General features: G+C 38.5%; 2 protein-coding genes across 4 annotated transcripts in view; one reads left to right on the top strand and one right to left on the bottom strand.

The window, feature by feature from the left end:
• The window catches only part of RSPH14 (radial spoke head 14 homolog), a 76199-nt gene that overhangs the window by 1145 nt on the left and 47799 nt on the right, over window positions 1-27255 (top strand). For both annotated transcript variants that reach the window (XM_032706121.1, XM_032706120.1), the window contains exons 3-4: window positions 1705-1807; window positions 1990-2108. In XM_032706121.1, the coding sequence (XP_032562012.1) occupies window positions 1705-1807; window positions 1990-2108 (222 nt within the window). The remainder of the gene's footprint in view (window positions 1-1704; window positions 1808-1989; window positions 2109-27255) is intronic.
• The window catches only part of GNAZ (G protein subunit alpha z), a 52676-nt gene continuing 31577 nt past the window's right edge, over window positions 6157-27255 (bottom strand). For both annotated transcript variants that reach the window (XM_032706119.1, XM_032706118.1), the window contains one exon: window positions 6157-8235. In XM_032706119.1, the coding sequence (XP_032562010.1) occupies window positions 7891-8235 (345 nt within the window). In that variant the 3' untranslated portion in view covers window positions 6157-7890. The remainder of the gene's footprint in view (window positions 8236-27255) is intronic.

The following is a 27255-nucleotide window of genomic DNA, read 5'->3' as shown; positions in this document are numbered from 1 at the left end:
CACTTTAGGATTTATCAATGCTTCACTCTTAAGTTTTCTCAACCCCTAAGTACAAAACTAGTTCATATTCTTTTTTTTCCCGTAGAACCACAGAATCATTAAGGTTTGAAAAGACCTCTAAGATCATCAAGTTCAACCATTAACTGTGTACTGCCATATTCACCTCTAAACCATGTCCCCAATCTTTATTCTGAATTTAGCTAATTCCTAACATATACTAATTAAAAAAAAAAAAAGAAAGCTTCAATAGTCCATACTTAGAAACCCCACCATCACCACTCACATTGTCACTTAGTTAAATTTCATTTGCCTGGAATCTTTTCTAATTCTGTTATCCATGAACCTTTCAGACATAAACAAAGCAGTGAATTTATAAATTTCTATTATCATAAAACTGCTAAATATATTTTATTTAGAAAGGGGAAAATGGAAGGCTTTTAGTTATCCTAAAGCAGGGGGAAAAGGCAAAATCCCTGGTTTTGTTTTCCTTCATTAGACATTTTCTACCACATATAACAGAGGACAGTTTTACCTTCCTGGATCTGTTATGCTTGAGATGCTCATAATACTCATATCTCAGATCCCCTAATAATAACAGGAAAAAATTCTGATGAACATTTTAATTAATAACTAATAAAATAATTTTCAGAAAATATCTACAAGTTTACAGAATCTCTGAAGTCATCCTCGGTCATTAATTCCTTCAGCAGTGAATAAAATGGCACATCCAGATATAATTTTATCAGAGAGATAAAACATAAAGAGCTTTTTATGCAGAACTCCTTCTTAGAGGTATCTCAGTGGTTGTAGAATAAGCCTATAACAAAACAAACAAAAAACCCAAACAAAAAATCCAACACAAAACACCAGTCCCGGAACTTCATGAGAAATTAAGCCAGAAGGCAATATAACCAAATTTATCAGACTCATCACGATTACATCTGGCCATCACTATTTTCAGAAGCCTTTATCCCAGCACTTAGAAGAATCCTAGGTTTGGGTGTTGGAGAAAAGAAAAACCACAAGCTTACTTTTTGCAATTTTTAGCAGTCTGTTGTGTATCTATGTACCTCATTATGTTACACTGAAAAAGTCCTCCAGTTTGCCACTGCTTTTTTCTCCATTTACTTCCTTTGTATTTTTTCCCTCATAAAAGGTAATAATTGTATTTAAAATTTTTTAAACTCCTGTTTGATTAACAGTAGCTGCCAAAGTAATGGAAGATTGTTGTTTCTTTGGGGTTGTGTTTTTTTTTTTTTTGGTCAGTGCTACCTGTGCATACACAGAATCATTAATGGTTCACCACATTTATTTCTGTGTGTAAAGCAACACTGTGTTTTTACGTAGCCTGTGCTACACCTGAAGAAGTTTAAAAATCATCAATCCTGCAAACACATGCTTTTCCAAAGACACCAACAGCTCCACTGACTTATTTTTAGAGTTATGTCACTTTATATTTGCAGGATTAGGATTTAACTTGATAGATAAGTCAGCAGCTTATTTGCAGCATGACATTTTTGGCAGTAGGCCTTGAAATTTGAAAGTTTCTTCCCTTCTTGAGATATGACAAAGAGCATTTCACTGTCAGCACAACTTAAAAGTTCTGATTGTTTGCACTTCAAATTGTGGGATAAAAATGAGTATTGCTATTTCAAATTAACGCTGAAGGTAAGAAGTGCTAAAATGAACTGTGGTGTCTCACAGGATTCTTGGATAACCTGAAGACTTTGCTGGGACATCCTGACAACACCGTCCGGCAAAAAGCAACAGAAGTTCTGTACCTGATGAGTATGCACAGTGTGGGCAGGTAGGTGTAATTCCAAGTTCACTGAATGGTATGGGAAGTGATAGAGATGTTTCAGTGGGACACAAGAACAGAATCTCTAAGTCTTTTTAAGAGAAATGCAACATAAATAAGACTAGTTAAGTATCTCACACATATATACGAGTTTTATCATGATTGTTAAGTCTGTCCTCCTTTGTTTTCAGGCAAGGGCTAATACAAAATGGAGTGATTTCTGCCCTCACTGGGCTCTTGGATGATCCAGCAGATATCTGTCGGAAGAACATCCATCTGATTTTTAATATGATGGCAAAAATACCTGAAGGTAGGGGTTTTAAGTAGCTAAATATTCAAATGGACAAGGCAGAGAAGAAATCAGGTAAGTTCACCAATGTAATACATTCCAGTGTCTTTTCTATTTTTGCTCAGCTTAGTTTTCTTTAGTTTGTTCATTTTCTTAAGTCTTAAGCAAGTTAAGGTTCCCTGCTCAAGGTACAGGTTTTGTGCACTACATGCTTGAATTTGTATTTCAGGGTGTTGCATCAAAATTCACTTTGTCCTCTTGTGTTCAAAATGTGGATCAGCTGTTCATCCTGGTGCACTAATTTCTTAAGTTTTCTAATATGAACATTAGTCTTAAGTTTTCCAATTGATCAAAATTATAATTTTAAAATTAAAGTTTCACTAGAGAGAAATTATCAATTAAAAACCATACCCTTTAAAATAATGGGAAAGTATATTGTCTGAGGAATTCTGTTACATTGCTGGTGCTTAAAAAGAATTAAATGAATTCTTAAAGCCTTGCTGAGTGTACATGAATCCTAAAAATCTGAAGATGTATTTTTACACCTTTTTAAAGTCCTAAATAATTGAATCCAAATGAAGGATATTAATATGTTGGGCTAAACAACCTTGAGAACATCATCACAGAAAACCAGATTTTCTTGGAAAAGTCTGTGAAAGCATCTCTGAGTAACTATCCTTGGAAAAAAAGGTGGTTTTCTATTTAGTTAGATAAAAAAAAAAATATATAAAATAAACATACATGCGTGTATTTAAGGGTTGGAAGATAACTCCTTGAGCAGAATTGTGTCACTGCAGAATGGGTTCACATACAGATGGCTACTTACAAGAGAAACAGAAAGGTGCTAAAAACTTTTTTGCTATAAGAAAATTTGGGGAACTATCAGGGATAGCCACACATTTTCCAATAGGTAGTAAGAGTCCTAATAATTCATCTGACAAATTACAGATACAGAAACAGCCTCTGCTTGGTAATTCAGCCTTCTTCACCTTAGAAACTGTCTTCCTCTTTGCATTTACTGCTACACCTCATGCAGATAATGAGATAGGAGGTACCTGGGATCAGCTGGGGGAAGTCAGCAGCTAATGCACCATCCCACAGCTCAACTGCTGATGTTCTCTAGAGCTGAGGAGATTTGCAGGCCAGTAAAGCAACATGTTCTGTGCTAGACAAAGAGACAAAAGCTGCACATGCACTTGGCACCAGGTGTAGCTGTTTGTGTTAACTGGGAGGTGGTCAGTGACTCCTCTCAGCTCTATGCCAGGGCACCTGGTCTTGCTCCAAACAAGGGTAATTTAGGAACACGAGGCTATTTTAAGCAAATCCACTTACAGGCTGGTTTTGATTCCTAAATTTAAGGATGGATACCAGTATCTTCCAGGAACAGCGGGATAGTTAAAAACCATAAGGGAAAATCCACAAAGACTGGGAGAACCCTGAAGAGTAACATTTGTAGAAAAAACAATAACTTAGTGGAAAGAATTAACAGGCAAAAGAAAGACAAAAATAGGATAGACAGGCTATGTATTTAGTAGAGGATAAAAGAGGAAGAAGAACCAGCAGGAAGAGAACATTCAGAACATTGAAAAAATTAACAGCAAAACTTTCACTCTTTGTATAAACAATCAGTTGACACACACAGTACTTGACAACATTAGTGAAAGGGTGTTATGCAATGATGAGTGACCTGGGCAATAACAACTGCAAAAATAGTTCTCGGAAAAAACATCTTTCATTATGATATGGTTAATACTGGAAAAGTTTAATAATTCTTACCTATTACCTGTCCTGTTGGTTTGGGGTACTAAATCCTTTTAGACAAAGATGGAGGTGGATTGGATGGGGCAATGGATTTTTAAGCTTGCCAGAACCTCTATTTGGGAAGAGCCCAAGATTTAATATTTCTCTTACATTACTGACTCTCAGTGTCTCCACTATTCCACCCTTGGAAAACGATAACCACCTGGAGGTGTGGATAAGGACTGTTTAAGGATACCTTTTTCCCTTCAAAACTTGTTTTGCTGCATGGAGTACAAGTGCTGAAAGGACAGATGGCATTCTTACTGCAGCAGATGGGACATCTCTTCTGTGAATGTCACTGTTGCCCAGGTGAAGTGAAATCCCAGCTATATTAATGCAGCTCTTTCAGGTGGCAGTGCACTGCATCACTGATAAACCTGAGAACTGAGAAAATAGATGCAAATTTAATTGCATGATTTCTCCAGGTGGATGACTAAGAGTCAAGGGATTTAATTTCAGCACCTGTCTTCACCCCAGACTTTTTAGTTTTAATTTTCCTATGCCTCAGTTTTCTTATACAATCACCATTTTTATACAGAATTTTCTGTATAAAACCAAGATTTATTTTAACATCTTCAATTCTTCAGCTAGAAAACAGTAACCATGAATTACTCAGAATATTAAGATCAAAAACATCATAGGAATTAAATTATTAGAGAGTTAATAGCAAGAAATTGCTATTCAGAGAACACAATTATATGAATTGATTATTTAAACTCAGTTATTTAGTTCTTTGTTCCTCCCCATATCTACGCTTTTCTCAAGTCAAGTAGGAATACAGGTGGTGGTTTACTTTATTTTCTCCTTCCCAAGGCAGCCTTCACTCAGTGAGAAATGGAACTGGCTGCTTTTCTTTAGAAATCCCCTTAGGCCTTGGTTCAAATATCTGGGTTCTCCACTTCACTGTGGGTTGTCTCTGATATTTATGTTGGAAGGGCCTTCTTAGTTGAATAAAGATTTGGTTTTACTACACAATGTCTCTTACCCTCCTCATAACTTGACTACACTTTTGGTTTTATCCAGCTTTCTTATCTTGAAGCTGTGCTGTAATGAATGCTGGTGTTTTCTTGTCCCTTCTTTAATGGCCACAGTCCCATGAAAGCTGGAGGTGAAGGAGGCATAACATCTTATAGACCCTTCCTTGGAAAAGGAAGCCCTGACTAACTTCCTACCTTTTCCACAGTTCATCCAGCTAACATCTAGCTCTCACACTAGAGAAAGCAAATTAGACTAGAAATGCTGTATATTTTCCCAAGGAAATGAGAGCAATTTGCCAGTACACAAAGTGCAGAGGATCCCGTACCAGCAATTACCACGTTGTTTTTAGTTCACTCACCAAGTCAAGCAGCCTGACTGCAAACATCACAAGCAGGCAGCAGCACCTTCTCACCACAAGACCTGAATCCTCCCTCTGTGCCATGACAGACCTTTTATACTGTGAAGGCAAAGCCTCATTGGCTCGTTTGCCTCTTCAGCTGGGAACAGTTATCAGGGAATGCTTAAAGGGCCCCTGTGTCTTCAGTACAAGGAAAAAATACCATGTTCAAAATTAGACAGATCTTTTCCCCATTATTATGTCTGGACTGAAGAGTCTTAACCTCTGACTTGAGCCTCAGGGGATATTTTTCTTATTTTGCATTCTCTAGCAAGGTTTAAAATTATTATTCCTTGAATCACTGCCTTCAAGAGTGTTGTAGTTCTCTTGGCAGTCCCAGCTCCTCATTAGCTGAAGTCTCTGGGTCACTTAGAAAAATCCTAGCTTGCATTTTGATATTCTCAAACAGGTCAAAAGAGGATTCTTAAACGTAAGATAAGAAAGATTAGGACTTTTTTAATGCATTTTGTAGCAATGCCAAGAAGCAATCAAAGCAATAAAGCTATCCAAGCACTATCAAATATTTTCAGCTGGTGTCAGAAATGATTAAGGGAATGAAAGGGCCTGAGTCAAATTATCCACCATCCTCTAACAAGTGATTTTGGTCTATAACTAACAGTCTCCCCCAAAAATATAACAATAACATGCAACCAGAATTTGTAAGGCTATTATGGGATTAATGGGAACACATCCCTTAAATCTCACTCAGTTGCTCAAGTGTAATTGCTTAATATTGAAATGGCTGAATGTTAATGAATAAACCGAGGAAGGAGATCTGGAGCAAATAAAAGAAACCTCAGCAGCCTGTCATAAAGGAAAGAAAACACCCCAAATATTACCTGATTAAACAACTGTCATAACACTAATTAATGAACACACTGTAGACACATTCAGTATCATTTGAATTATTTATTTTTTAAGTGGACAATTTAAATGTTGATGTTATTAACTATTTTGTTTTAATTTTCTGAGAGCCCTTGGCTGAGATTTCTTGCACTAATCATAGTACATCAGGGGAACAAAAGTAGAAGGTGATTTTCCAGTGTGCATGTGTGTCTGTGTCTCTGTGTACGTATGTGCTTTACAGTTATCAAACATTTATTTACACACCAACTTTACACTGAAGTCTTTAAGAAGTCTTTTCTATGGCAGGGGAAAGAATCAACTGACCAAAGACTTGGGTCTATATGATCCATTAGAGATTTTCCAGTATAGTCCCACAGAGCTTCTCATGCATTCAAACTTTTGCCAGAATGTTACTCCATCCAGTAGTGTTTCTTTCTGAGATGAAACCTGGAGCTGAGGAATGCACCTCTTCAGTTTCCTTAATTTCACTAAACTGTAAATAATTTAAATTATTAAATTGAAATATCAAGACATTTAGTTATTGTTCATATCGCTCATCTTTAACCTTCTAATAGTACATCACATTTTAAAAATAATTTAAAAAAACAACAAAAAAAAGACTTTGGAGGCTATATACTACACAATCTCCATGGCTCCTGCTGCTTGGGAAATATAACATTACAATTCCCAGAATATATTTGGAGCAGTGGAACAGAATTGTCCGTTGGCAACTTTCACATTCAGCAACCCAGACACTACAACAATAATTTAAAAAATTGCTTTGTGATTTATTTTTTTTTAATCTGTATTAAAAAAGGAACACTAACCTACCTCTTAAATATAGTTTGGTTTTTGTGAAACACCAGAAGATTTGGCAAAAAAAGATGTAAAAGAAGACTGTTTCGATGTATAAAACTCCTTACCAGTAGAAGAAACACTGACCTTAATTTGGCCTAGTCATAGATTAATTTCGTGGGGTTTTGCTGCATATTTGAAGCCTTAAAGAGCAGAAGGAGCTTCTTGTCAGTTTGGAAATCACAAAACATTGTGCACCAACAATTCCTTTAATAGGCAAGGTGTCCATGAGAAAGAGTAAAGTAAAGCAGAGGTGTGTACATAGTATATCTGTGTGCATGTGCCTGTGCATACAGGGTGGGGGGCATGGACTCCTCACTGGGGGTGCCAGTATGGTGGGGACGTGCCTGTTCTCTACAAATTACAGCAGTATTTTCCTTAAACTCTCCTGTTCTGTAGCTTCTGGTTTGAACTGGCTTTTCTCCCCAACACAACCACTCTGCTCCACACCCTGCAAACGAGTTCATCTGCCACTCACCAGATTTATATCTTTATGTCAATAGAACTTTAGGACAACTGGATGAAGAATTATTTCTTACACAGAACATGATAACACTCCCACTGTAGGAAATGGAATGAAACAAATGGGTTAAAAGTGCAGTGACTGTGGTGAAACATCTCCACAGAGTTAGGCATCAATCTTTTTTTTTGTTTGTTTTTTTTGGGGGGTTTTGAGCTGTTGGTTGTTTTGGTTTTTTTGTTTTGTGTGTGGTTTTCTCGGAGAGGAGACTTTCACTCTCCAGAACATTTATTTGTGGAAAATGATGTAGCAAGTTAAGGGGCCATAAGAGGAACTGTGTTCATACATCAGATTTTCCCTTTTCTCTCCTTGGGCTATTAAGCACTGCCCCCTTTTTTCCCACTAGAAGTGGAAGTGGTTAACCCCTTTTTTATCGCTCCAGGAAAACAGATTAAGCCCAAGGATTCTTAGCAGAGGCCAATGTATTTGAGATTGTTCTGAATGATGACATCTGTCACTGCATCAAACACAAACTGTATGTTACTGGTATCAGTGGCACAGGTGAAGTGTGAGTAGATCTCCTTGGTCTCCTTGTTGCGATTCAAGTCCTCGAACTGGCGCTGGATGTAGACTGCGGCCTCCTCGTACGTGTTCTGGCCCTTGTACTCAGGGAAGCAGACTGTTAAGGGGATGCGGCGGATCTTTTCTGCCAGCAGATCTTTCTTATTCAAAAAAAGGATGAGGGAAGTGTTGATGAACCAGTTGTTGTTGCAGATGGAATCAAAGAGACGCAAACTTTCTGCCATTCGACTCTGTAGGAGAGGAAACAATGGTGTCAACAGCAGGGTTTCAGCATGACTGTGGGAAGCACACAAAATACATTATTGTCTATCAGGGAGCCTTTAGAAACAAGTCTATCTGCCTTTAGAAACAAGTCTTCTTTCATTTGGTCACTGTCCATCTTACCTGACCATGAAATTTCAGGGATCTTAATTCACTTATTTTCATACAATATATTTCACCACAGATTACTCCTTGCTTTATTTTATAAAATATTTGGCAACTATGGAGAAAAGTCTAAAACCGAAGATTTAGAAGCAATAGGTGCAACTTGGGAAAACATGGTGCTATTCAAATTTGGTTAGCACTGATAACAGATTCTTTAATAGGGATGAGTGTTTTCTAAGTATTGCATACCACAAAAACATTCTGCTTTTAAATTTTTTGAAAAGATGGAATTAATACAGCCCAGTTATAACATTACATCATTAGATGTGTAGTTAAGCATGCCATACATACTCAGAATTTTTTCCTTGCCTTACTGTATAATGGGAAGCTGGAAAGAATGCACAATAACCACATCCTGCTATGGTGGGACAACTTGAATGTTTATACCTGAAAGCTGAGTTTAGCCAGATGTGTTTAACATCTGTCTGCTGCCTTGAGTAGGTAAACTCCATTACTGGAATTCCAATGCAATGCTGCTCTAGACTGAACACAGAGAGGTCTGTTAGAAATCAGGCACCGGCAGGATTTTTCCTCATGTGTTGCCACTGTGACTGTTCCTCCTGCTGCAGCTGGAGCTGTCCATGGTACCAGGCCCTTGGGAGGCTCAGTTTACTCACTGGTTTACACCTCTAAATAGGTGTAAACAGATGTAATGTTTTGAAAATATTCTAGATCATTAAAATAAATACCACTTAAGTATTGTCAAAAGTAGATACAGAAAATATCTTAATCAAGCATTTTTGGCAAGGTCAATGTTTTCCAGCACATTCAGGTTTCTGTACATTGTGAGTCAGTGCAGTGGCCCAGAGTAAGTGAACAGAAGGGATTTGGGATATCAGAAACAAAGAGTATATTTTGTTTACAAGACTGTGCAAATATGTTCCATTTGTCTGGCTTTTGTTCAGAGGGGATGAGACTCTTGGGGATGGTCCTGTGCAGGGCCAGGAGTTGGACTTGATGATCCTTGTGGGTCCCTTCCAACTCGACATATTCTGTGATTCTGTGAAAATAATCAAGAGTCCAGGCATTTTTGTTGTTTGACTGCGAAGTATTCTGGCCAGTTTCCCTGTTTGGAAAGTGGAAGCAAGAGGATGGTTTTGGCTTTTGATAGAAATAACAGTATTTTGGGCCTAATTCTCCTGAAATTTGTGTCATTTGTGCCTAGTGCATCTCCCTTGACTTCACTAGAGTCAATTCATATCTGGTCAAGTCAACTGGTGAGATAAAGAGAGAAAAATCATTCACTGTTTATTACGTAAAAAATAATATGAAAATATAATTTATTTAAAATTTACTTTCTATTTTGTTGTGGGGCTTCTTTGAGAATGCAAATGTATTGTTACTACTTCAAAGGAAATCTGCACCAGTTTGGATCATTATTGTTGCACTAAAACAGTATCCTGAAAAAATTAGCCCTTAAAAATGCACAGTTGCTGAAACAGGAGCAAACTGGGTTACACAAGCTTTTCAAATTACCTCTCCTCCTTTCCTCTCTTCGTGTTACTATTCCTTTTCATTTGCTAAGGACTGACGTGGTCAGAATTGCATCCTCTGTACTCAGAGTTCCATGAAGGCATTGATTTCGTCCTGTGTTTACAGACTAAACCCACAGACTGCTGGCAGTTCCTGGTCCTTCCAAAGCCCCAGGAGCACAGGGGGGCACCGTGAGGGCTGGCACTGCCCCAGCATGGGGGAATCTCACTCCCAAGCCCTAAAGACACACTGAAATGTAAGCAAAGTTACACAGTTCAGCTCCTGGGGGTTGGTTGTTTGCTTCTGCCATTGTAAAGGTGGGGTCATCTGAACCCAAGTCTACTTTTTATATAGACAGATTTGTAGGTGTAAAAACGTAGCTTTAAAAATGTATTTAAGCATTTATTTTTTATTTTCACAATGCAAATCCTGACACAACAGATAATCCCCTAAAAACATCGTAGATCTGTTTCCAAATACTCATCCTTTCCTTTCCTGATTTTGTAGCTGATAATGAAATTTTTATCTCAGTCAAAATGCTTTTGCTACTAATAGGCTGAAAAAAAATCTTTTAGAGCTAATATAGGTTTTTGGCCAACTCTCAGAATAATCATGCCAAGGGAATATTGCATTTTAAGAGGTTTGTGTTTATTACTGTATTTTGTACTGAGTCATAACACTGTCCCTCTGCTCCCAAATCCTCCCGTGGAGTCTGTAATCCAAGGACAAAAGCAGAGTTAAAACCCTTCCATAAATTATGAAATGTAATGAACACATACAAGAGGATGACAGTTTTTAAATTACTGTAAACTTGGTGATCCCTTATGTGATGTAAAAAAAAAAAAAAAGTAAATTGTTGATCTTGAAATTTCTTCTTCAGTATAATATTATTATAATATTGGCTGGATATCTGAAAGTCATAAAATCCTTAGCTAAACTAAACAGGATTTATTTTAGTTAAAAGCAAGTTAATCAAGAATCATTTCCAACAAGGGTGCAGGCTGTATTATACCAGTGCAGGGCTGTGGTTGCATGGTATAAATGCATGATATACTTTGGGAAATGAAACCCCCAAATCCATGTCATGATTTAACTTTAATAGCACAGGTAGGAAAATGTATCGCTGAACAATGAGGAAATGTGTCAGAAAGGAAAACCCAAGTCTTCAAGTCCTAGAATCATGGAATGGTTTGGATTGGAAGGGACCTTAACCATCATCTTGTTCCACCCCCTGCCGTGGGCAGGGACACCTTCCACCAGCCCAGGTTGCTCCAAGCCCCGTCCGAGCTGGCCTTGGACACTTCCAGGGATGGGGCAGCCACAGCTTCTCTGGGCAGCCTCTGCCAGGGCCTCCCCACCCTCACCGGGCAAAATTTCTTCCAGATATCCAATCTAAACCTACTCTGTCACAGGAGCCATTCCCCCTTGTCCTGTCACTCCAGGCCTTTGTAAATAGTCTCCATCTTTCTCCTGTTGGCTCCCTTTAGGCACTGGAAGGCCCCAATTAGGTCACCCCCAAGCCTTCTCTTTTCCAAGCTGAACAAAGCCAATTCCCTCAGCCTCTCACTGTAGGAGAAGTGCCTCCTCTGGACTCGCTCCAGCAGCTCCATGTCCTTCCTGTGCTGTTCCCCAGGGCTGGAGGCAGCTCTGCAGGGGAGTCTCACCTGAGGGGGCAGAGGGGCAGAATCCCCTCCTGCCCTGCTGCCCACGCTGTGGGATCAGCCCAGCACACAGGGGGGTTCTGGGCTGGGGCATGTCCAGCTCTCACCCACCAGCATCCCATGTCCTTCTCTCCAGGGCTGCTCTCCATCCATCCATCCCCAGCCTGGACTGATCCTGGGGTTACCCTGACCCAGCTGCAGCACCTGCACTTGGTCTTATTAAATGTAATGAGATTCCCATCGCCCATTTCTCGAGCTTGTCCAGGTCCCTCTGGATGGCATCTCATCCTTCAGCTGTGAATAACAGTAAGATGTCATCCAGGTAATTAGGAAAACTTTAGGGAAAGATAAACAGACTGCACCTACTTCCATATGAAGTACAGAAAACTAAGTGAAATTATTCTGATTATTTTTTTCACCTGTCAACATGGAGACATGAAACAGTGTTCAGTCTCACCTTCCACATGGAATTAAATGACAAACAATTAAATCCAAACCGAAGAGAAAAAATTACACATGGCAAGACAAGGCCTTTATAAATTCCAGGTGGTGGCTTATGATTTGTTCAGTGCATCGACCATGTTTCAAACAGCAATGCATGAGAGCCAGGTGATTTCTGCTATATCTTAAGAGGTGGTATGTCCACTGTTCTAAGAATGAAGGCTGACACTGAAAATATGTGATGTATCCACTCATATGCTCCTGACATAGCAGGCTCATTTCTGGTTTTGTTAATATTGCAAAACTACTGTTCATATCATATGGAAAGTGAACTTGAGAGGGTTATGGCTCATTATAATAAAAATAGAATAAATTATTGTACAACTCCCAAAGGGGTTATTAAAATTTTCTATTAACATGGAGAAAAAATAAGATAGAAAAAGGTATTATTCTTCTCTGCAGTGTCTTTTCCAGGTCTGGAATCTTGAAGGTGGTCAGAAAAAAATGTGCTGCTGTAATTTTATAATTATATACAAGCTGGGGTATAAGCAAGATAATGCCAGTGCTTTATCCAGATGGCCTTGTTGGGGGCTAATTGCAAATTCTTCTCTGAGCATAAGAACAACGAATTGGTTGCTTAAGGGAAAGAACTTGCTAAGGAACAGATGGCTGCTTCTATTCTTCCAATACTCTGCAAACACACAAATGTCCCTGGTCATCCTCTGGAACAGTAGAGGTGTGATTAGCAGGAAAGAGTTCAGAACAACTAAGAGCTTCCAGTTATCAAAATAGCAAGTAATTAAGGAAAAAAGCAACTTGGTAAATGGAGCCAAATTGAAATGTAGTATCTCCTTACAGCTTTCACATTAAAGCTTTTTAGTCTCAGATGGGGGAGCTTTGGGATTAAAAATGAAAAATTATGAAGAGAGAAACTATCACAAATAAGGGAATTAACTGCCATTTGTACTTTATACCTAAGAACTTTCAGTCATTGCTTCTCTTTCATCATCATCATTTTCAAACTGGCAGGCACTTTAGGATTTGAAAACCTTAACCGAACTAAATAAAATTTATCTTGTGTAAACCATAAACAATACTGAATAAAATTTGTGCAGGAATAGCAATGTTTGCTTTCCAGAAAAGTTAGAAAATCTTTAAATGTCAGTAAATCTTGGAAGAACCCTTGGAAGCTGCTGCTATTTCCTGGTTGAGGCTTTCCTTGCAGTAGTGGCTGACATTTACCATGTGCTGCAGCTCTGAGCTATGGTACAAAATGGCACCAATCTCTCCTCTCTGTTTCAAGTGTCTTTAGAGACCCACAACTTTAGACCTTCTAAAGAAAGCAGGTGAAGGTGAAGTATTTGAAGAAGGGGTAGTGGGGTAAAAAGGTAACTGAATCACTTGGATGTAAACATTGTTTCTTCCTTAACGTTACCAGACAAAATTGAATCCATTCTGAAATAATGACAGTCTACAAAATAATGAAGGAAATACCATTGCCCAAGACAGGCACAGACAAAGCAATTCAGGAATTCAAGCTATGCTTGAATAAAGGCAGAGAGAAAGCAGAATTTGCAGAGAAAAACTACAGATGATGCAGAAAGCAAGAGATAACTTGGATAAATACAGAGAGACACTCTTTTCTTGCAAAAAAGCCCAGACTGAGTGCTAGTTGAAATGTCCCTCCTGTGTTGGGCAGCCCTGATTGAGTGCTGGATAAGAGAGACTTGATTTAAAAGGGAAAACACTGTTGTGTGATTCATCTTTTGTTCAAAGGAAGAAGACTCCTACAAGAATGTAAAGGATCAGGTGGGGAAGTGGGGGAAATTAGGATAATTTAATGAGTTAAAAAAATTAATTTAAAAATGAAAAAGAAGAAACTATGTGTTGGAGAGAAGTAAACAGCCTTAATCCAATTCACTCTGTGAATTCTTCTCCCAGAAACTAACAACCTCCCTGAGGTAGGATTAAACTGGGATAAAACACTCTACCCCTGTTGTCCTGTATATACCAGTTTTTAGCCTTGGCATCTCCCAGAAGTGACAGGGTAAGCAATAGGAGTTCGACTACACAAAATTGTTTTGGTTTCCAATCCCAGGATCCCAAAGTTTTCCTGGAAAATGCTGGGTATTCTAAAATGTCAGAATAAGAAAGGGTGACATAGGAGGTTAAGTCCCTCTGTGAATTCATTAAGAAGCGTTCTTAAGTCACTTAGCAGCTTAACTTATTCTACAAGCAGACAAACTCATTATCCATCACCAAAACAATGTCACATTAGTCCAAAACCAGTGCAGGAATTCCTGACCAGTGCCATAAACAAACCAGGAGGGAGGTTGGGATAGTTAGAAGCAGCTATGTCACTACCTGTCATACAGATACACACATGCACATGCCATCTATTTATGTCCTTCCTGCCAAAATTCCTTTCAGTGTCCTGCATGTAGGAGAAATGTGAATGCAGAAAGGTGGAAATACACTCGGAAACAAAATTTGTAAACTACCAAATTATTTCTTCATTATTTTAAAGATAATGCCCTGTAATTGTTCATACAGTTTGTACAATGTAGAACTGGCAGAGGGGACAGCAGTCTGATACCTCTTTTTCAGAGAAGGAAGGGAAAATAAACCTCACAAAGCAGTACTGCAGCATCCTATCTCCCATGATGATTGCTGTTGAATAATACTACTGTCTTTACATAAAATTCTGCAGATGATAACTGAATCTGGCAGTACAAATGAGAATTACATGAGGACCTTTAGTCTTGGCTATTGTGTAGGATGACAGTGAAAACATTATGAATATTTTATCATATATGATCTCTGGGACTGGAAAAAAACCTGTAGTGTTACCAAGGCTTACTGTGGACTAGACTAGACAAAGCAGATTTAATTGAGAGTATTACTTTAACAGTCCTGAACTTTTGTCTTTGAAAACTGATCCCCTGCAACAGCAAATCATGTTTTAGGAGTCTGTGCTAAGTTAAACATCGATATGTTGTAGTTACATATACATAATACACGTGCCAGTGACAGGCTGGGGTAAACCACTTTTCAATACTATCTATCAAAACAATTTGATATTCCTAGATCAGGAGCAATACAGATTTGTTAATCCCAGTAAGTACAGTCTGACACCAAGCTATGATTACACTAAGGAGAGCTGAGCTGAGAAAGAAGTTTGATTAAATTTCCTGACAGGAGGATTAGATTTTGAGACAGGGGATTTCCAAGCAGAGGAGCAGGACAACAGGTGCTTCTGCTAGGACTTCTAAATTAAAGGGAACCTAAGGAAAGGATATATAGAAAACTCTCCGAAGAACAATGGAAAAGGTTACTGAGTTCAAGAATCAGAAAGGGTGGGACAGTCATCATTACACAGAAATGCCAGAAGATCCAGATAAAGGCTACTCCTGGATATCTGGCCAGGGTATTAAAGGCTGTTCCACAAACAAGAAAAGGGGCAGAAGAGAAATGGGGAAATACATGTAGAGTGACTTACTGCTTGTGAGCAGCTATACATATCTCTTAAGCAAGCTAAGTAAAGGAAAAATTATATTTGGAAGTCATAAAATGTGCATGTGATAGGTGCTATATTTATCATTATTCATAAGAGAATTACAAGTCCAGAGGAAAGTTCTAGAAAAAGGTATGTTCAAGAGAAGAGAAATATGAGGCACTCAATATTGGTCCTGTGCCTGACAGAACAACACCACAAGTCAACACCTCTGGGAAGCAGAAATAAGGATACATTGGCAAAAGGAATGCTATTGGAGCTGACACAGGCCAAGAGAAACTTAGAGGCACCATGGGCCAACATATTAAACCTACACATTGCACAGTGTCCAGCCAGGACAGCACTGCCTTGGCTGCAGTAAAAGCACCCAAGAGAATCATTGAAGTGGGCAGGGAGCTTGTTTTTGCTCCTTAAAGGAGGCCTTGCAATATTTCAGTTGCTCAGCAAACAACTATTAAGACTCTCCTTTTCCCACCTCAAAGGTCAGCAGAGCTTTGTGCTGCAGAAGCCTCTGGACATCTGAGCTCTGAGCACATGCACTGCTGCTCTGGGTGCCACTGTGCAGTGCAAGGAGTTTTAGGAGGGCAAACATGCCATAAAAAGAAGAGGAAAATAAATCTCCATGGTCTCTGACAGTGTCAGAAAGTTAAGGTTTCCTAAGTACAAACTAAGGTAGTTCTTCACTTAGTTCTAAGAAATAAATTAGCAGCATATAATACCTAGCCTTGCTTTGGGGAGGTAGAGGGGTTTTTTTAAGCATTGTACAGTACTCTGAGCAAATTGCATTTTTCTAGAGGATAGAAAAAATCTGGTTTAAAAACATTTTCTTGTTAAAAATATATTCATTTAAAATCTCACAGTTCTTGAAAAGATATTCAAAGTAGCATGAACATCCATATCTTAATTGTAAGTATCTGGATGGTTTCTCCTTAGATTGAGTTGTCTATATGGTAATAGAGGCCAGCTTTTCTATTCCTGGTAGCATATTTCAATTGATTTCAAAGCTTACTCAGTGTTTCTAAGTGGGGTGGTTTATTTGTTTTTGTTTTCTTCCAGGCCTTTAGATTGTTTACTTAGCCAAGGGCAAAAGGAGCATCCCAAGTACATACCCAACACAGCTGAAATGTTGCACAGTTTTACACATGAGGACTTCAGTTGTCCTCATTTGAGACCTTCAAGCTTAATATCAGCCTTCTGGGTCTAGACAATCACAGAATGGCCTCTGTTGGAAGGACCTTAAAGCTCATCTTGCTTCACCCTCTGCCATGGGGAGGGACAACTTCCACTAGCCCAGGTTGCTCCAAGCCCCATCCAGCCTGGCCTTGGACACTTCCAGGGATGGGGCAGCCACAGCTTCTCTGGGCAACCTGTGCTGGGGCCTCACCACCTTCATAGGAAATAATTTCTTTCTAATATCTAATCTACATCTCCCCAGGATAAGTAATTTAACACTGTACTGACCTTCAAGAAGGGGCTGAGGGAACTCTTGTTTGGGCTGGCACAGAAGAGGCCAAAGGGTGATCTAAGAACAGCCTACAATGACTTGAGCATAGTTCAAGGGTGATGACACAAAACTCTTCCCAGCAGCACCAGAGGAAGGAGTAAGCAGCCATGAACACTAACTGAGGCTTGGGAGGGTCAGGGTAGATGGTAGGGTTTCTCTAGAACACCAGCTCAGCACTGGAACAATTTGCTGAGTTTTGTGAAGTCTCCCTCCATAGAGGCTTTTCACTCAACTAACTCAGTAAAGCCACAGCTGGCCTGATTTACTGCTGGCAACAGTCCAGACCTTGGGAGGTCACATCCAGCTCACATTTCTGTAATTCCATGAATTGTAAAAACGGATTTGTAGTTGAATCCATAAATAAGAAGTCAATTTTATGCACCCAGTTCTGAGCAGATCTCAAACTTTGCATCCCAAAGAGGGTACTTAAGGGCTATCCCTTTGATGGAAAGAGTCACTATCCTGTTGGTGAGGCAGGATGAAAAGGAAATGGCCAAAGAATGGAGTTGTGGCCTTTGTGGAACATCCAGGGTTTATTGTTTACAGTTCTTTCATGCTCTCTGGTCCTTAGAGTAGCCCCTAAACTATTGAACTAGTGCAGAAATGGGCAAGATGTTTATTCACTGGTGCAGGCCACTGACTAACCCACCTTTGGAATAGTTTATGCACAACCCAAGCTCTGGCTGATATGTTATATGTAAAGAAAGAATGCTTTTCATTGCTTTGAAACAGGCACTTTTCTAATCCATTGCAGGGTGGGAAAGGGTGTTAATGGGGTGAATATTGGTTCCTGTCACACAGACAATTGTCTATCTTAATTGAAGTGAAACAATATAAAAGGGAATTAATATTTTTTAAAATTCTAGTACCACTAGAATGCACTAGTGACTAGAATGGTGAGTTCAGTAATTCTGTGTAACAGAATAATGGCAGGGGGACAGATTGCAAAATCTGGCGCCTGTGAGTGCCCTTTCTCTGGATAAAAAAAAAAAAATTGAAATCTGAAATGTCAGTGACAAAAGTCCAATCTGATAAACTATGATATAAAGAAAAGAAGACTTATCAAATAAAAAGGTTTTCATTTCAACACAATCAAGTCAAGCTTAAAAACAAGACTCTGGATCTTTATGAAAGCTAATAGATAAAGGGTCATTTTTAACAGTCTAACAGAATTAAAAGCCAGAGAAAACCAGCAGGAATTACCATAAGCATGGAATGGCTATCATAGGAAATTAAACAAACTACTTCTGTTCAACCTGGAAAAAGAAATAGCTGAGAGAGAACACAGCAGAGCTCATAAAACCATGAATGGTATGGAAATGGTGAATAGTGAATGATTTTTGCACCACTTCATACAATGCAAGAAATAAGAAACATCACATTCACTTATCTGACAGCAGACAAGCATTCCTTCCATACAGTGCATAATTAAATGTAAAACTCTGTCATGAGGTGTTAGAGGATAATAACGATAACAGTAAAAGTCATAAAAGTGTAATTGGGTTCAAAAAGCAATTAAATTAAAAGGGCACTTAAACAGAAAGATGTTGATGCAATCTGAGGTTCAGTTATCTCGTAGGGTAAACTGCAGGAAATACCAGGGAATGCTTCATCTGTTCCCATAGTCCTTCCTAAATGCCCTTCGTTGTTACAGTTCCCAGACAATTTTGCCTTTCCCATTAGGCTTGTCCAGTTTAGAAAGAGGTTGTTTCACACACTTCACTGTCACTTGAAGCAGGGAATGTTTTTCATAAAAAAGGTAGGCAAGGGGGCTTGGAACTAAGTACTGACCTCCAGCAATGTGCATTGCCCAGTGCTGGAGTGTTTGAGTGATGGGAAGAGAATTACATTTTCTCTTAGACACAGAAGGAAAAAGGAAAGGATAAAAAAAAGAAAGAAAACTGGCCTACATTGATGCTGAGCTAGTTTTGACCAGAAAAAGTTGGCCAGGAGTTTCATTCTTCAGCAGTAGCTGAACAATAAAACCAGCCTATTATACAACAAAAAAGGTAAGTACCACTTTATACTGAGAAATTCACTGCAGGAAGGAAAAAAAAATAATTCCCACAAAACCTGAGACCAGCCTGTGTGACACCTGGAGAAGGATGCATTTTGCCCTCACAAGTTCTTGCAGGAACACTGGCTTTTCATTGCATTGCATCTTTGAAGGTATTTTCAAATGCTTGTAGGATGCTTACAGAGTTTGGCCCAGCAAGAGCCCTTGTGGGAAGAACAGGTACCTTCCCTTTGTATCCCATCTGTGTTGCAAGATTAACTAGCAGGAGCAAGAGGTTATTTTTAGCACCCTTGCCTGGAATTCTAACAAGGTTCTTGCCATCCTGTGGGTTGTGAGGTTGCCTCCTACTAAGCTGGAAGAAACAAAAAGGCTGTGGGGCACAGAGGTCAGTGCTCAGAGTCAGGAATGAAAAAGAAAGCAAGATAGAGGGAAAACTGCAAAGCAACTACAACTAGAGGGTCTAAATCTGGGTCTGATCTTGGCCCCTTTTGCCAAGCTGAGGGGAGTACTCAGTGCAAAACCAGAATGTTTAGCACCATGGAGAATCTTGTCTTCCCTTTCAATAAATTCTTCTGGTTTTAAGCAACATTACTGGGATTTAGATCAGAGTGGTTTCAAGAGATAATTTCCATTAAGTCATTTCAAAGCAATTAGAGAAGAATTAAAGGAAAGAAATGGTGATATATGCTGGGGAAAAAGCTTCTCCCCTATTTGAGATGGAAGCTCTAAAGCAAAAATAATTTTGGTTGATCAAGACTGAATTTAAAAAAAAAAAACCAAACAACTCCCTATTGTGGTCTCAGGTTACAGGAACACATTTTCACTGAACCCTGTCTCATTCAACTTGCAGGATGGACAATGTCACATGTTAGTCAATGTTTGTCTTTAGAGTCACAACTCAATTTAGAGACTCGTGCTTTACTATAAACTTGCTATTTATGAACTGCTCCAAAGACAGAATTACTGGTTTCTTCTCAAGCTTGTAATTATTGTATCTGAATATTTCATTGACTACATTTGTTTCCACAGCATGTAGTCAGATCAAGAGGTGCTGTTAGAAGCAACTTATAAATAGGGAATGAAACAATCTATACAATGAGAAATTATAGTTAGAAGGAACCCAGCAATTCTAGACACCCAACCTAATTTTCTAAACCAAAGTTTTCACACATGTATTTATTTATGTAACAAAGTTTAATAGGTTTTTCAAGCTGTCAGTGATATCTGGTGTAGCTCTGAATAATGAGACCTACTACAAATCAGATCACAGAATCTCAAATTACCCTTTCAGAAAAGTAAGGAAGAATGTGGGATTACCTATGAACATTATCATTTAAGAAACACATTTGGAACTAAAAGGGAACATGGACCTATGCCAGGTCCTAGTACAGGTTTTCAGTAGCATTCCACTGCTTTAGCCATATGAACTTCCTGTTTTCCTGTAATCCTGTGTTCCATTCATTTCCCATTTCCCTCCCTCGGCAGCAGATGATGGCAGTGTTCCTGCAGCTGACAGTCTTATTTATCACATGAGCCCTCATTAATCACAGAAAAACCACTATATTCATTGAAAGAGGCATAAAATTCATGGAAAAAAACATCATCAGTATAAAGCCTGGATCAACATATACAGAAATGAGACAGTCAAAATAAGATTACAACAACAACATTCTCCCTTTTCTATCTCTTGATCATTTGATTTCACCAGAGCACTTAAACTCTGCTCCACCTCATCCTCAACCCACAGTGCTTCACTGACTCCCAACCTTCTCACTCTTCCAGTGCCATTTCCTCCTCTAACTTGTATATTCCAGATAAAACAGTGTTTATATGGTTTTTTTACCATTAGAAGCTGATCAAATCTCCCTAATAATGGTCTAAATTGCTCATATTAGCACAGATGTTTGCACAGTTCAAAATAATTCAAACTTGCAAAGGAATGAGGAAAACCCCCCAGCATCTATGAGATCAAGAGGGGTGTCAGATGTGCTGAGTTACACCCAGTGAAGGCCTGTTCACAAGGAAATGTCTCCTGCGACTCTCCTGTTCTCAGGAGACAATAAAAATAGCACTATTAGCTTATTTTAAAAAAAATTATTCTGTTGTTTGAATTGTTTCTTGTGGGATCACAAGGGGAATCATAGGAAGTGCCAGTAGAGTAATGGCAATTTAGGTAACAAACAGAATAGAGGATGAAAAAAGGAAGGTCTTTGAGCACCTGATCTGTTGTTATTACAGAACTACAAGTCCTACTAACTATTTTTTAAGGCTTACTCCATGGAGTAACACTGCAGTACTCCTGGCAGTCTGCAGGTCTTTTGCAACAAATGAACTTATTAGTGTTGTCTCTGTAATATAACTGCTGTCTGCTTGGAGAGCTCTTCATTAATGGATCCAGGATCGAATCAAGGAAGAGACAGTCTAAGAATTACTTACAGCAGACAAACAAGGGGAAAACTAACCAAGTTACCAGCTTTGGCAGGCTGGAAGGGTTTCATTTCTTTGCAAGGCTGCTTATCACTTGTCCATTCCTTGGATTTCTTAAGGAAATGTAGAATGGTTTCCTATCCAATCCTTTAAAAGGGAAAAGACTATATTTTGGGTTGTGTACTGCTTCCCTATTTTCAACTTACTGGTTAAACATTAGGTCATAAATACTATAATTTTGTACCCAGTTATAACAGAGTATTTTTGGTCCAGTGAGTCCTGACCCTAGTCCTAAGCAGAGAGTGAGAACTCCAAATTCCTTCTCCTCCAACTTCTGTTTTCCATTGCATTCATTTCAAGTCCCTCTTCAGGTTTCCATGGAAATAGCAGAGAAGTGTGCTTATATTCTTGGCATTAAAATATTCATAAAAGAGGATAAGGAGCTGGTTTAAATGGCAGATGCTGTATTGCTGAAGCAGATTTAAGGTCCTTGTATGTAAATGATCACATGTGTAAGTGAACACATTCTGGGGAGAACAGGCCCAGGATTTATTCTTCCCAGGGAGAGGAGGAGGGATAGGCAGTACAGATTCCTGCAGAGAAAGCAGGAATTTCTAGCTGGAATGCAACACTTCCAGGACAATTGCAGGACAATGCAAAATAAATTCAGTTAGGATTTTGCCATTGGAAGTTGAAACCTTCCTCAAGGGAACAGAACATGGTTTAAACTTAGAGAATTATCTTTGGTAATTGAAAAAAATATTTCACAACTCTGAACTATTTAATTAAGTTTTAAAGTCTTACCTGTATAAAGCTTCCAATTCCTTTCACTTCTTGCAAGTAGAATATTTGATACAAAATTTAAATTTCAGGCCTTTGAAAAGATTCTCATACATTTGAACTCTGAGTACATTTCATGTTCTAAAACAGCCATAAAACTTTAACATTCTTTTAATCATAGAAAATGTAATTGGAAGCAGGAAATATACTGACTTATCTACATTTTTGTTCATGAATCTTACTCAGACTAATTATTTTGGTTATTTTACTCATTACAGAGATCTGAATCCTAAGCATTACTGAAAGTATTCTAATAGGATAAATAAACATTTATATCCTAGGAGATCTGGTTTTCTGATTCAAAATATCATCTCCGGTCCTTAGAAGACCATTTTATAGGGAGATTCCACTATAATCCTTTGACCCTGAGGAGAATGGAACACAATATGTAATGGAAAGACAACTTCTAAAAATCCATGGAAAACAAACAGTAAATATATGTAAAATTTCAAACCTTGCTATTAGAATACTTACTGTGCAGACACTTGGTGTATTTTTCATTTTCCAAGAACAAGAGTAGTTTTAAAATATAACTTTATAAAAATAAACACTTCAAAATGTCAAAACAACAGCACTGACACTTTTAGCAGTGGAAGTCAAGAATGTTGTATTGACTTGTCTGCATGAAGTTATTCTCAAAAAAACTTGTACATCATAAGGCAGCTGACAAGTGCATAGCAGTGATGATCTATCAAAATGTTTATTAGTCTTTATCTGTAAAAGCAGCAGGACTTTTGGCATGTTTATCAGTAAATCCTTATTTGAAAGACATTCCAAAAAGTGCAGTATACCAGTCTGTTGAACCTGTTCTGCAAGCTCTGAATGCAACAAATACTCTGAGACATTTTTATGCTACCAAAAGTGTTTAAGGAAATATCTCCTTCAAGAAGATTTTTTTTATAAGCCATACACATCTGGAACTGAGAAAAGCAAGACAGAACAAGGAAGATTAAGCCATTGACGCCAGTTGATGGAAGAATCAAGGAAGAACAGTGGAGATGAGGGCTTTATACCACAGAAAAGGAACTTCACACTACAGAGAAGGTTAGGAACTGTTGTAGAGTCATGGCAGATATGCTATTTTTGACAGCATCTGTGAAGTTTAATAATGAAAATTTAAAAAACCAGTACATGTCCTTTCCTATCCAATTGGGTATTCCAGTGATGCTGTTCAGGCTCAGCTCAGGGAGGGGGCTCCTCCCTGACTGGCAATGTATGACATGGATCCCAACACTGGCTCCAGAGGTTCACATCAAAGGGAACATCAAGGGTTTTGAGGATGTTTCATGTGTGTAGGTCTGATGAACAACAGGAAAGAACAGCAGGACACAAAGCAACTATTGAAGGAAAGATACTTTGAGTAACCCTGTCAGAGGATTTAGACAGCAACAGCTCCACCATTCCTTCTGGAAGGTGCATTTGTAGGTGTCAGTCATACTGCACTTCTATTTTTTTTTAACTTTTCTTTGTGGCACCAGAAACACCATGTGCCCTAATCAGAGCTGTATGAGGAAGGTGACACAGATACCACTTTATTTCTTTCTTTTAAGAACAGTGGAGGTATTTCATGTCCAGGATTTATTACCTTAGAAAACCTTATTGTTTCCAGCTTGCACTTTTGGACAATCGTGTAATTTCTCTATTATTCAGAGGATGATCATCTTCATGATAGAGGAAAGAGCAGAATAAAAAAAGCATTTGCCAAGCTGTTCCAAAAATCACCAATCAATCCTTAATGAGCCTTAGACCCCTTTGTGTGAGGGGAACTGAGAAGGCACCTAACGAAAGCCCTCAGTGCAGAAAGGATTATCATTTCTCTCAGATCTTCAGATTAAGCTGAACCTGAAATTATACCATCTGTAAAATCCATGTTCAGAATAGTTTTCAACTAAATCTCTGACTAATGACTCCCAGTTACCTTCTATTGAAGCCAGATGCTGGCAGCTCTGGAGCACAAAAACCCAAAACACGGGACAGAACTCTTTCAGCAAAAATACTCCTGCACAAATATTAAAATCAGATTATTTATGAATCTTTCTGCCTCTGGTGCAAAGTTGAAAACTGATTTATATTACCTACCTTTAAGCTAATAATAATTTTTTAACATGGGATTAAAAGATGAAGAAAAAAAAAGCAAGATTCTGCTAAAGTTTTTACAGATGGGCAAAGACTTCAGGTACCAAGCAATAAACAGTGGAAAAATATTTGCAATCATCCATATGCATGACCTACAAGTTCCATACATAATCATTTGGGTGGGCTGAGACTTTATCTCATAACTCATGTTCTCTCTGCTGGAAAGCCTCACCTCACCTGACATTGTCCTGCTGTGTCACTGATGCCCTTTTAGCAGGAACTGTTATCAATCTGTGTCAACTGCAAAAGGTGCCATAATGGTGATATTCCAGATTACAGCTGAACTCAGTGTACTGCAGCCATGAAAATAATCACATTGATGAGGGAGATCAATTTATCAATCAAACTGGGAAAAGCCAGATTTTTTTCTTCTATATTTCTTAGCTGTACAGTGCTTAATTTCTCCTGAAATGTCTTTAATACCATCTTAAATACCTCTGGACGTACTAATTCTTTTTGTTTCCTTATTGTAAGGATTTGATACCATAATATAAACTTAGCAGTGTTTCTGTTCACTGAGGCACTTGTTGAACAAGTGACAAATTGCTAAGGGGCACGTGAATGTATCTTGAACCAGTACCCTGGATAAATGCAGGATTACTGGTACATGGAAGTTAGAGTAAGTGGCACATGACACTGGATTTTTAACACTAGCTAGATTAAAACATTCTCAAAGGATTTTCTTGAGGATAGGGTGAATTTTCCTGCAAAACTATTGTACAGAACTCTCTAATTAGAGGCTTTTACAGTGAGTTGTTATTGTCTTTCCTAATCTGTTTTAGAAAACTAAATTAATTCCTTTTTTCTATGAGCACTACTTTTTCTAGAAATCAACCAAGACTGCTACAGGATCTAGAGTAGGAAAATCTCCCAAAGCATTATTTTCTAACATTATTTTACATTGTTTGTTATGAATAAATGGGCATCAGAAGAGATTGAATTCACACCATTCTTACTGAAGGCATCAGCCCATTTCACTTCATCAGTGAACAAGCAGACTGATGTCCTGTGTCAGGCCTGGTCTGCATTTCCTCACAGGCTAAGGCTTTTTTAAGTGCAATTAAATCATTTTGATGGAGTTCAGTTACTGTGAGATAGTGTCTGTCATCCAATAAACAGCATAAAATAGAGGAAAACTGAAATTGGCCAAATACTTTGAAATTCCAGTTTGATTTAAAAATCAAACTTTTTCAGGGGTTTGTATCTTTTTTCTCCACATTTAAATATGCATACAGTGGAATAACAACCACCACCATCCCCCCCCTCCAATATCCTTTCAGTAGAAAATGAAGTGGTTCATGCCAGGCCTGCATTATTAGAAGATGATGTTTTAGAAGATATTTGTGGTTGTAGGAGTTTTCTGCATACAAGAAAGCTGTTCATAAAGACAGCAAGCTGTAATCTGTAATGAAAATGTTCAATGGAAAAGGATTTGAGAAGAATATTGGAAGTGGAAAAGAGAGGACTGAGGAAATCATATTTAGATCACCAAAAGTAAAGACTGCACATCAGTGATGCCTCATGAGGCTGTGAATTGACAGCCTTGTTCCAACGTACCTTTCTGTGAAGCTGTTTGCTCTGCTTTCAAAGTGCAGCAATCCTGCATTTAGGTTATCTGTTCTCTTTGTAAATGTGTTTACAGCTGATGGCTCCAGTGTTTCCTGTGGAATTACGTGACAGTCCAAATTCTCCTTCGATTTATCTCACGCTCTGCTCCAGCTTAAAGCACTGTCCTACAAGCCTGCACCCTCCTCTGCTGTGCCAGAGCTTCCCTACTTATATTGTGCCTATACACTGAGCAATACAACAAAATGCATATAAAACTGATCCCTAAAGAGGAAAGTCTGCTTTATAAATCAGAAAGCAAGATATCATCCAGGATCTATTTACCAATGAAGGAAACAATTGAGAATGTGCAGTATTAATAAAGAAAATTCATACTAATAAAATTCAGCAATTTCCTCACAGCAAATAGTGAATGCAAAGAGCACAGAAATACAGAAGTATTAATCAGGAAAGCAAAGTACAAAGAATTAAAATTTGGAGCCTGGTTTTGCTCATATTAAAATCAGTGGTAATAATATTTTCATTCACTTTCATTACTTGAAAAATATTTTCAATAAAATAGAATCAGCATCTACAATACAATCTGCTGGAATTCTGTACAATTTCCTAGTACTTCTCTAGTATACCAAAGATTTCAACTATTCAGCCACATATATGATGATATAAATATCATGATTTTTATCATTAATTTTATATATTTTGCAGGATCGTTTCTTAAACCAGTACACCCATCTAAGCCACAATCAGACAGTTTTGCCAGGCAGGTCTTCTTCCCCCCTGTCATCTTTTGGCACATGGGGATATCCTGCTCCTGTGCCTTTAAAATTTCCTTCTTGAAGAATGCCCAGCCTTTCTGGACTCCTTTGCCCTTCACGACTCTCAAGGGACTCTGTCAACCAGGCTCCTAAACAGGAGAAGTCCAAGGATCAGTTCTGCTGACCTCCCTCCCTCCTTCTGGAGAACTGAAAACTCCATCACGTTGTGACTGCTGTGCAGCCTCCAACCACCACAACACCCACCAGTCCTTTTCTGTTCACAAACCTGTTCACAGGTTCAGCACAGTGCCTTTCCTACTTGGCTCCTTCACCAGATATTCCACACTCTCCAGGAACTTCCCAGACTGTTCCTCCTCCACTGTGTTGTATTTCCAGCAGACATCTGGCGAGTTGAAGGACTAGTAATTGTGAGACTTCTCCCTGGTGCTGGTAGAATATTTCACCTCCCTCTTCATCCTGGTTGGCCTAC

This window comes from Chiroxiphia lanceolata, chromosome 18 (assembly GCF_009829145.1).
Source record: "Chiroxiphia lanceolata isolate bChiLan1 chromosome 18, bChiLan1.pri, whole genome shotgun sequence".
Classification (NCBI taxonomy): domain Eukaryota; kingdom Metazoa; phylum Chordata; class Aves; order Passeriformes; family Pipridae; genus Chiroxiphia; species Chiroxiphia lanceolata.
Note: the sequence above shows the minus strand (reverse complement) of the source record. Positions and strands in the feature narration are given on the sequence as shown.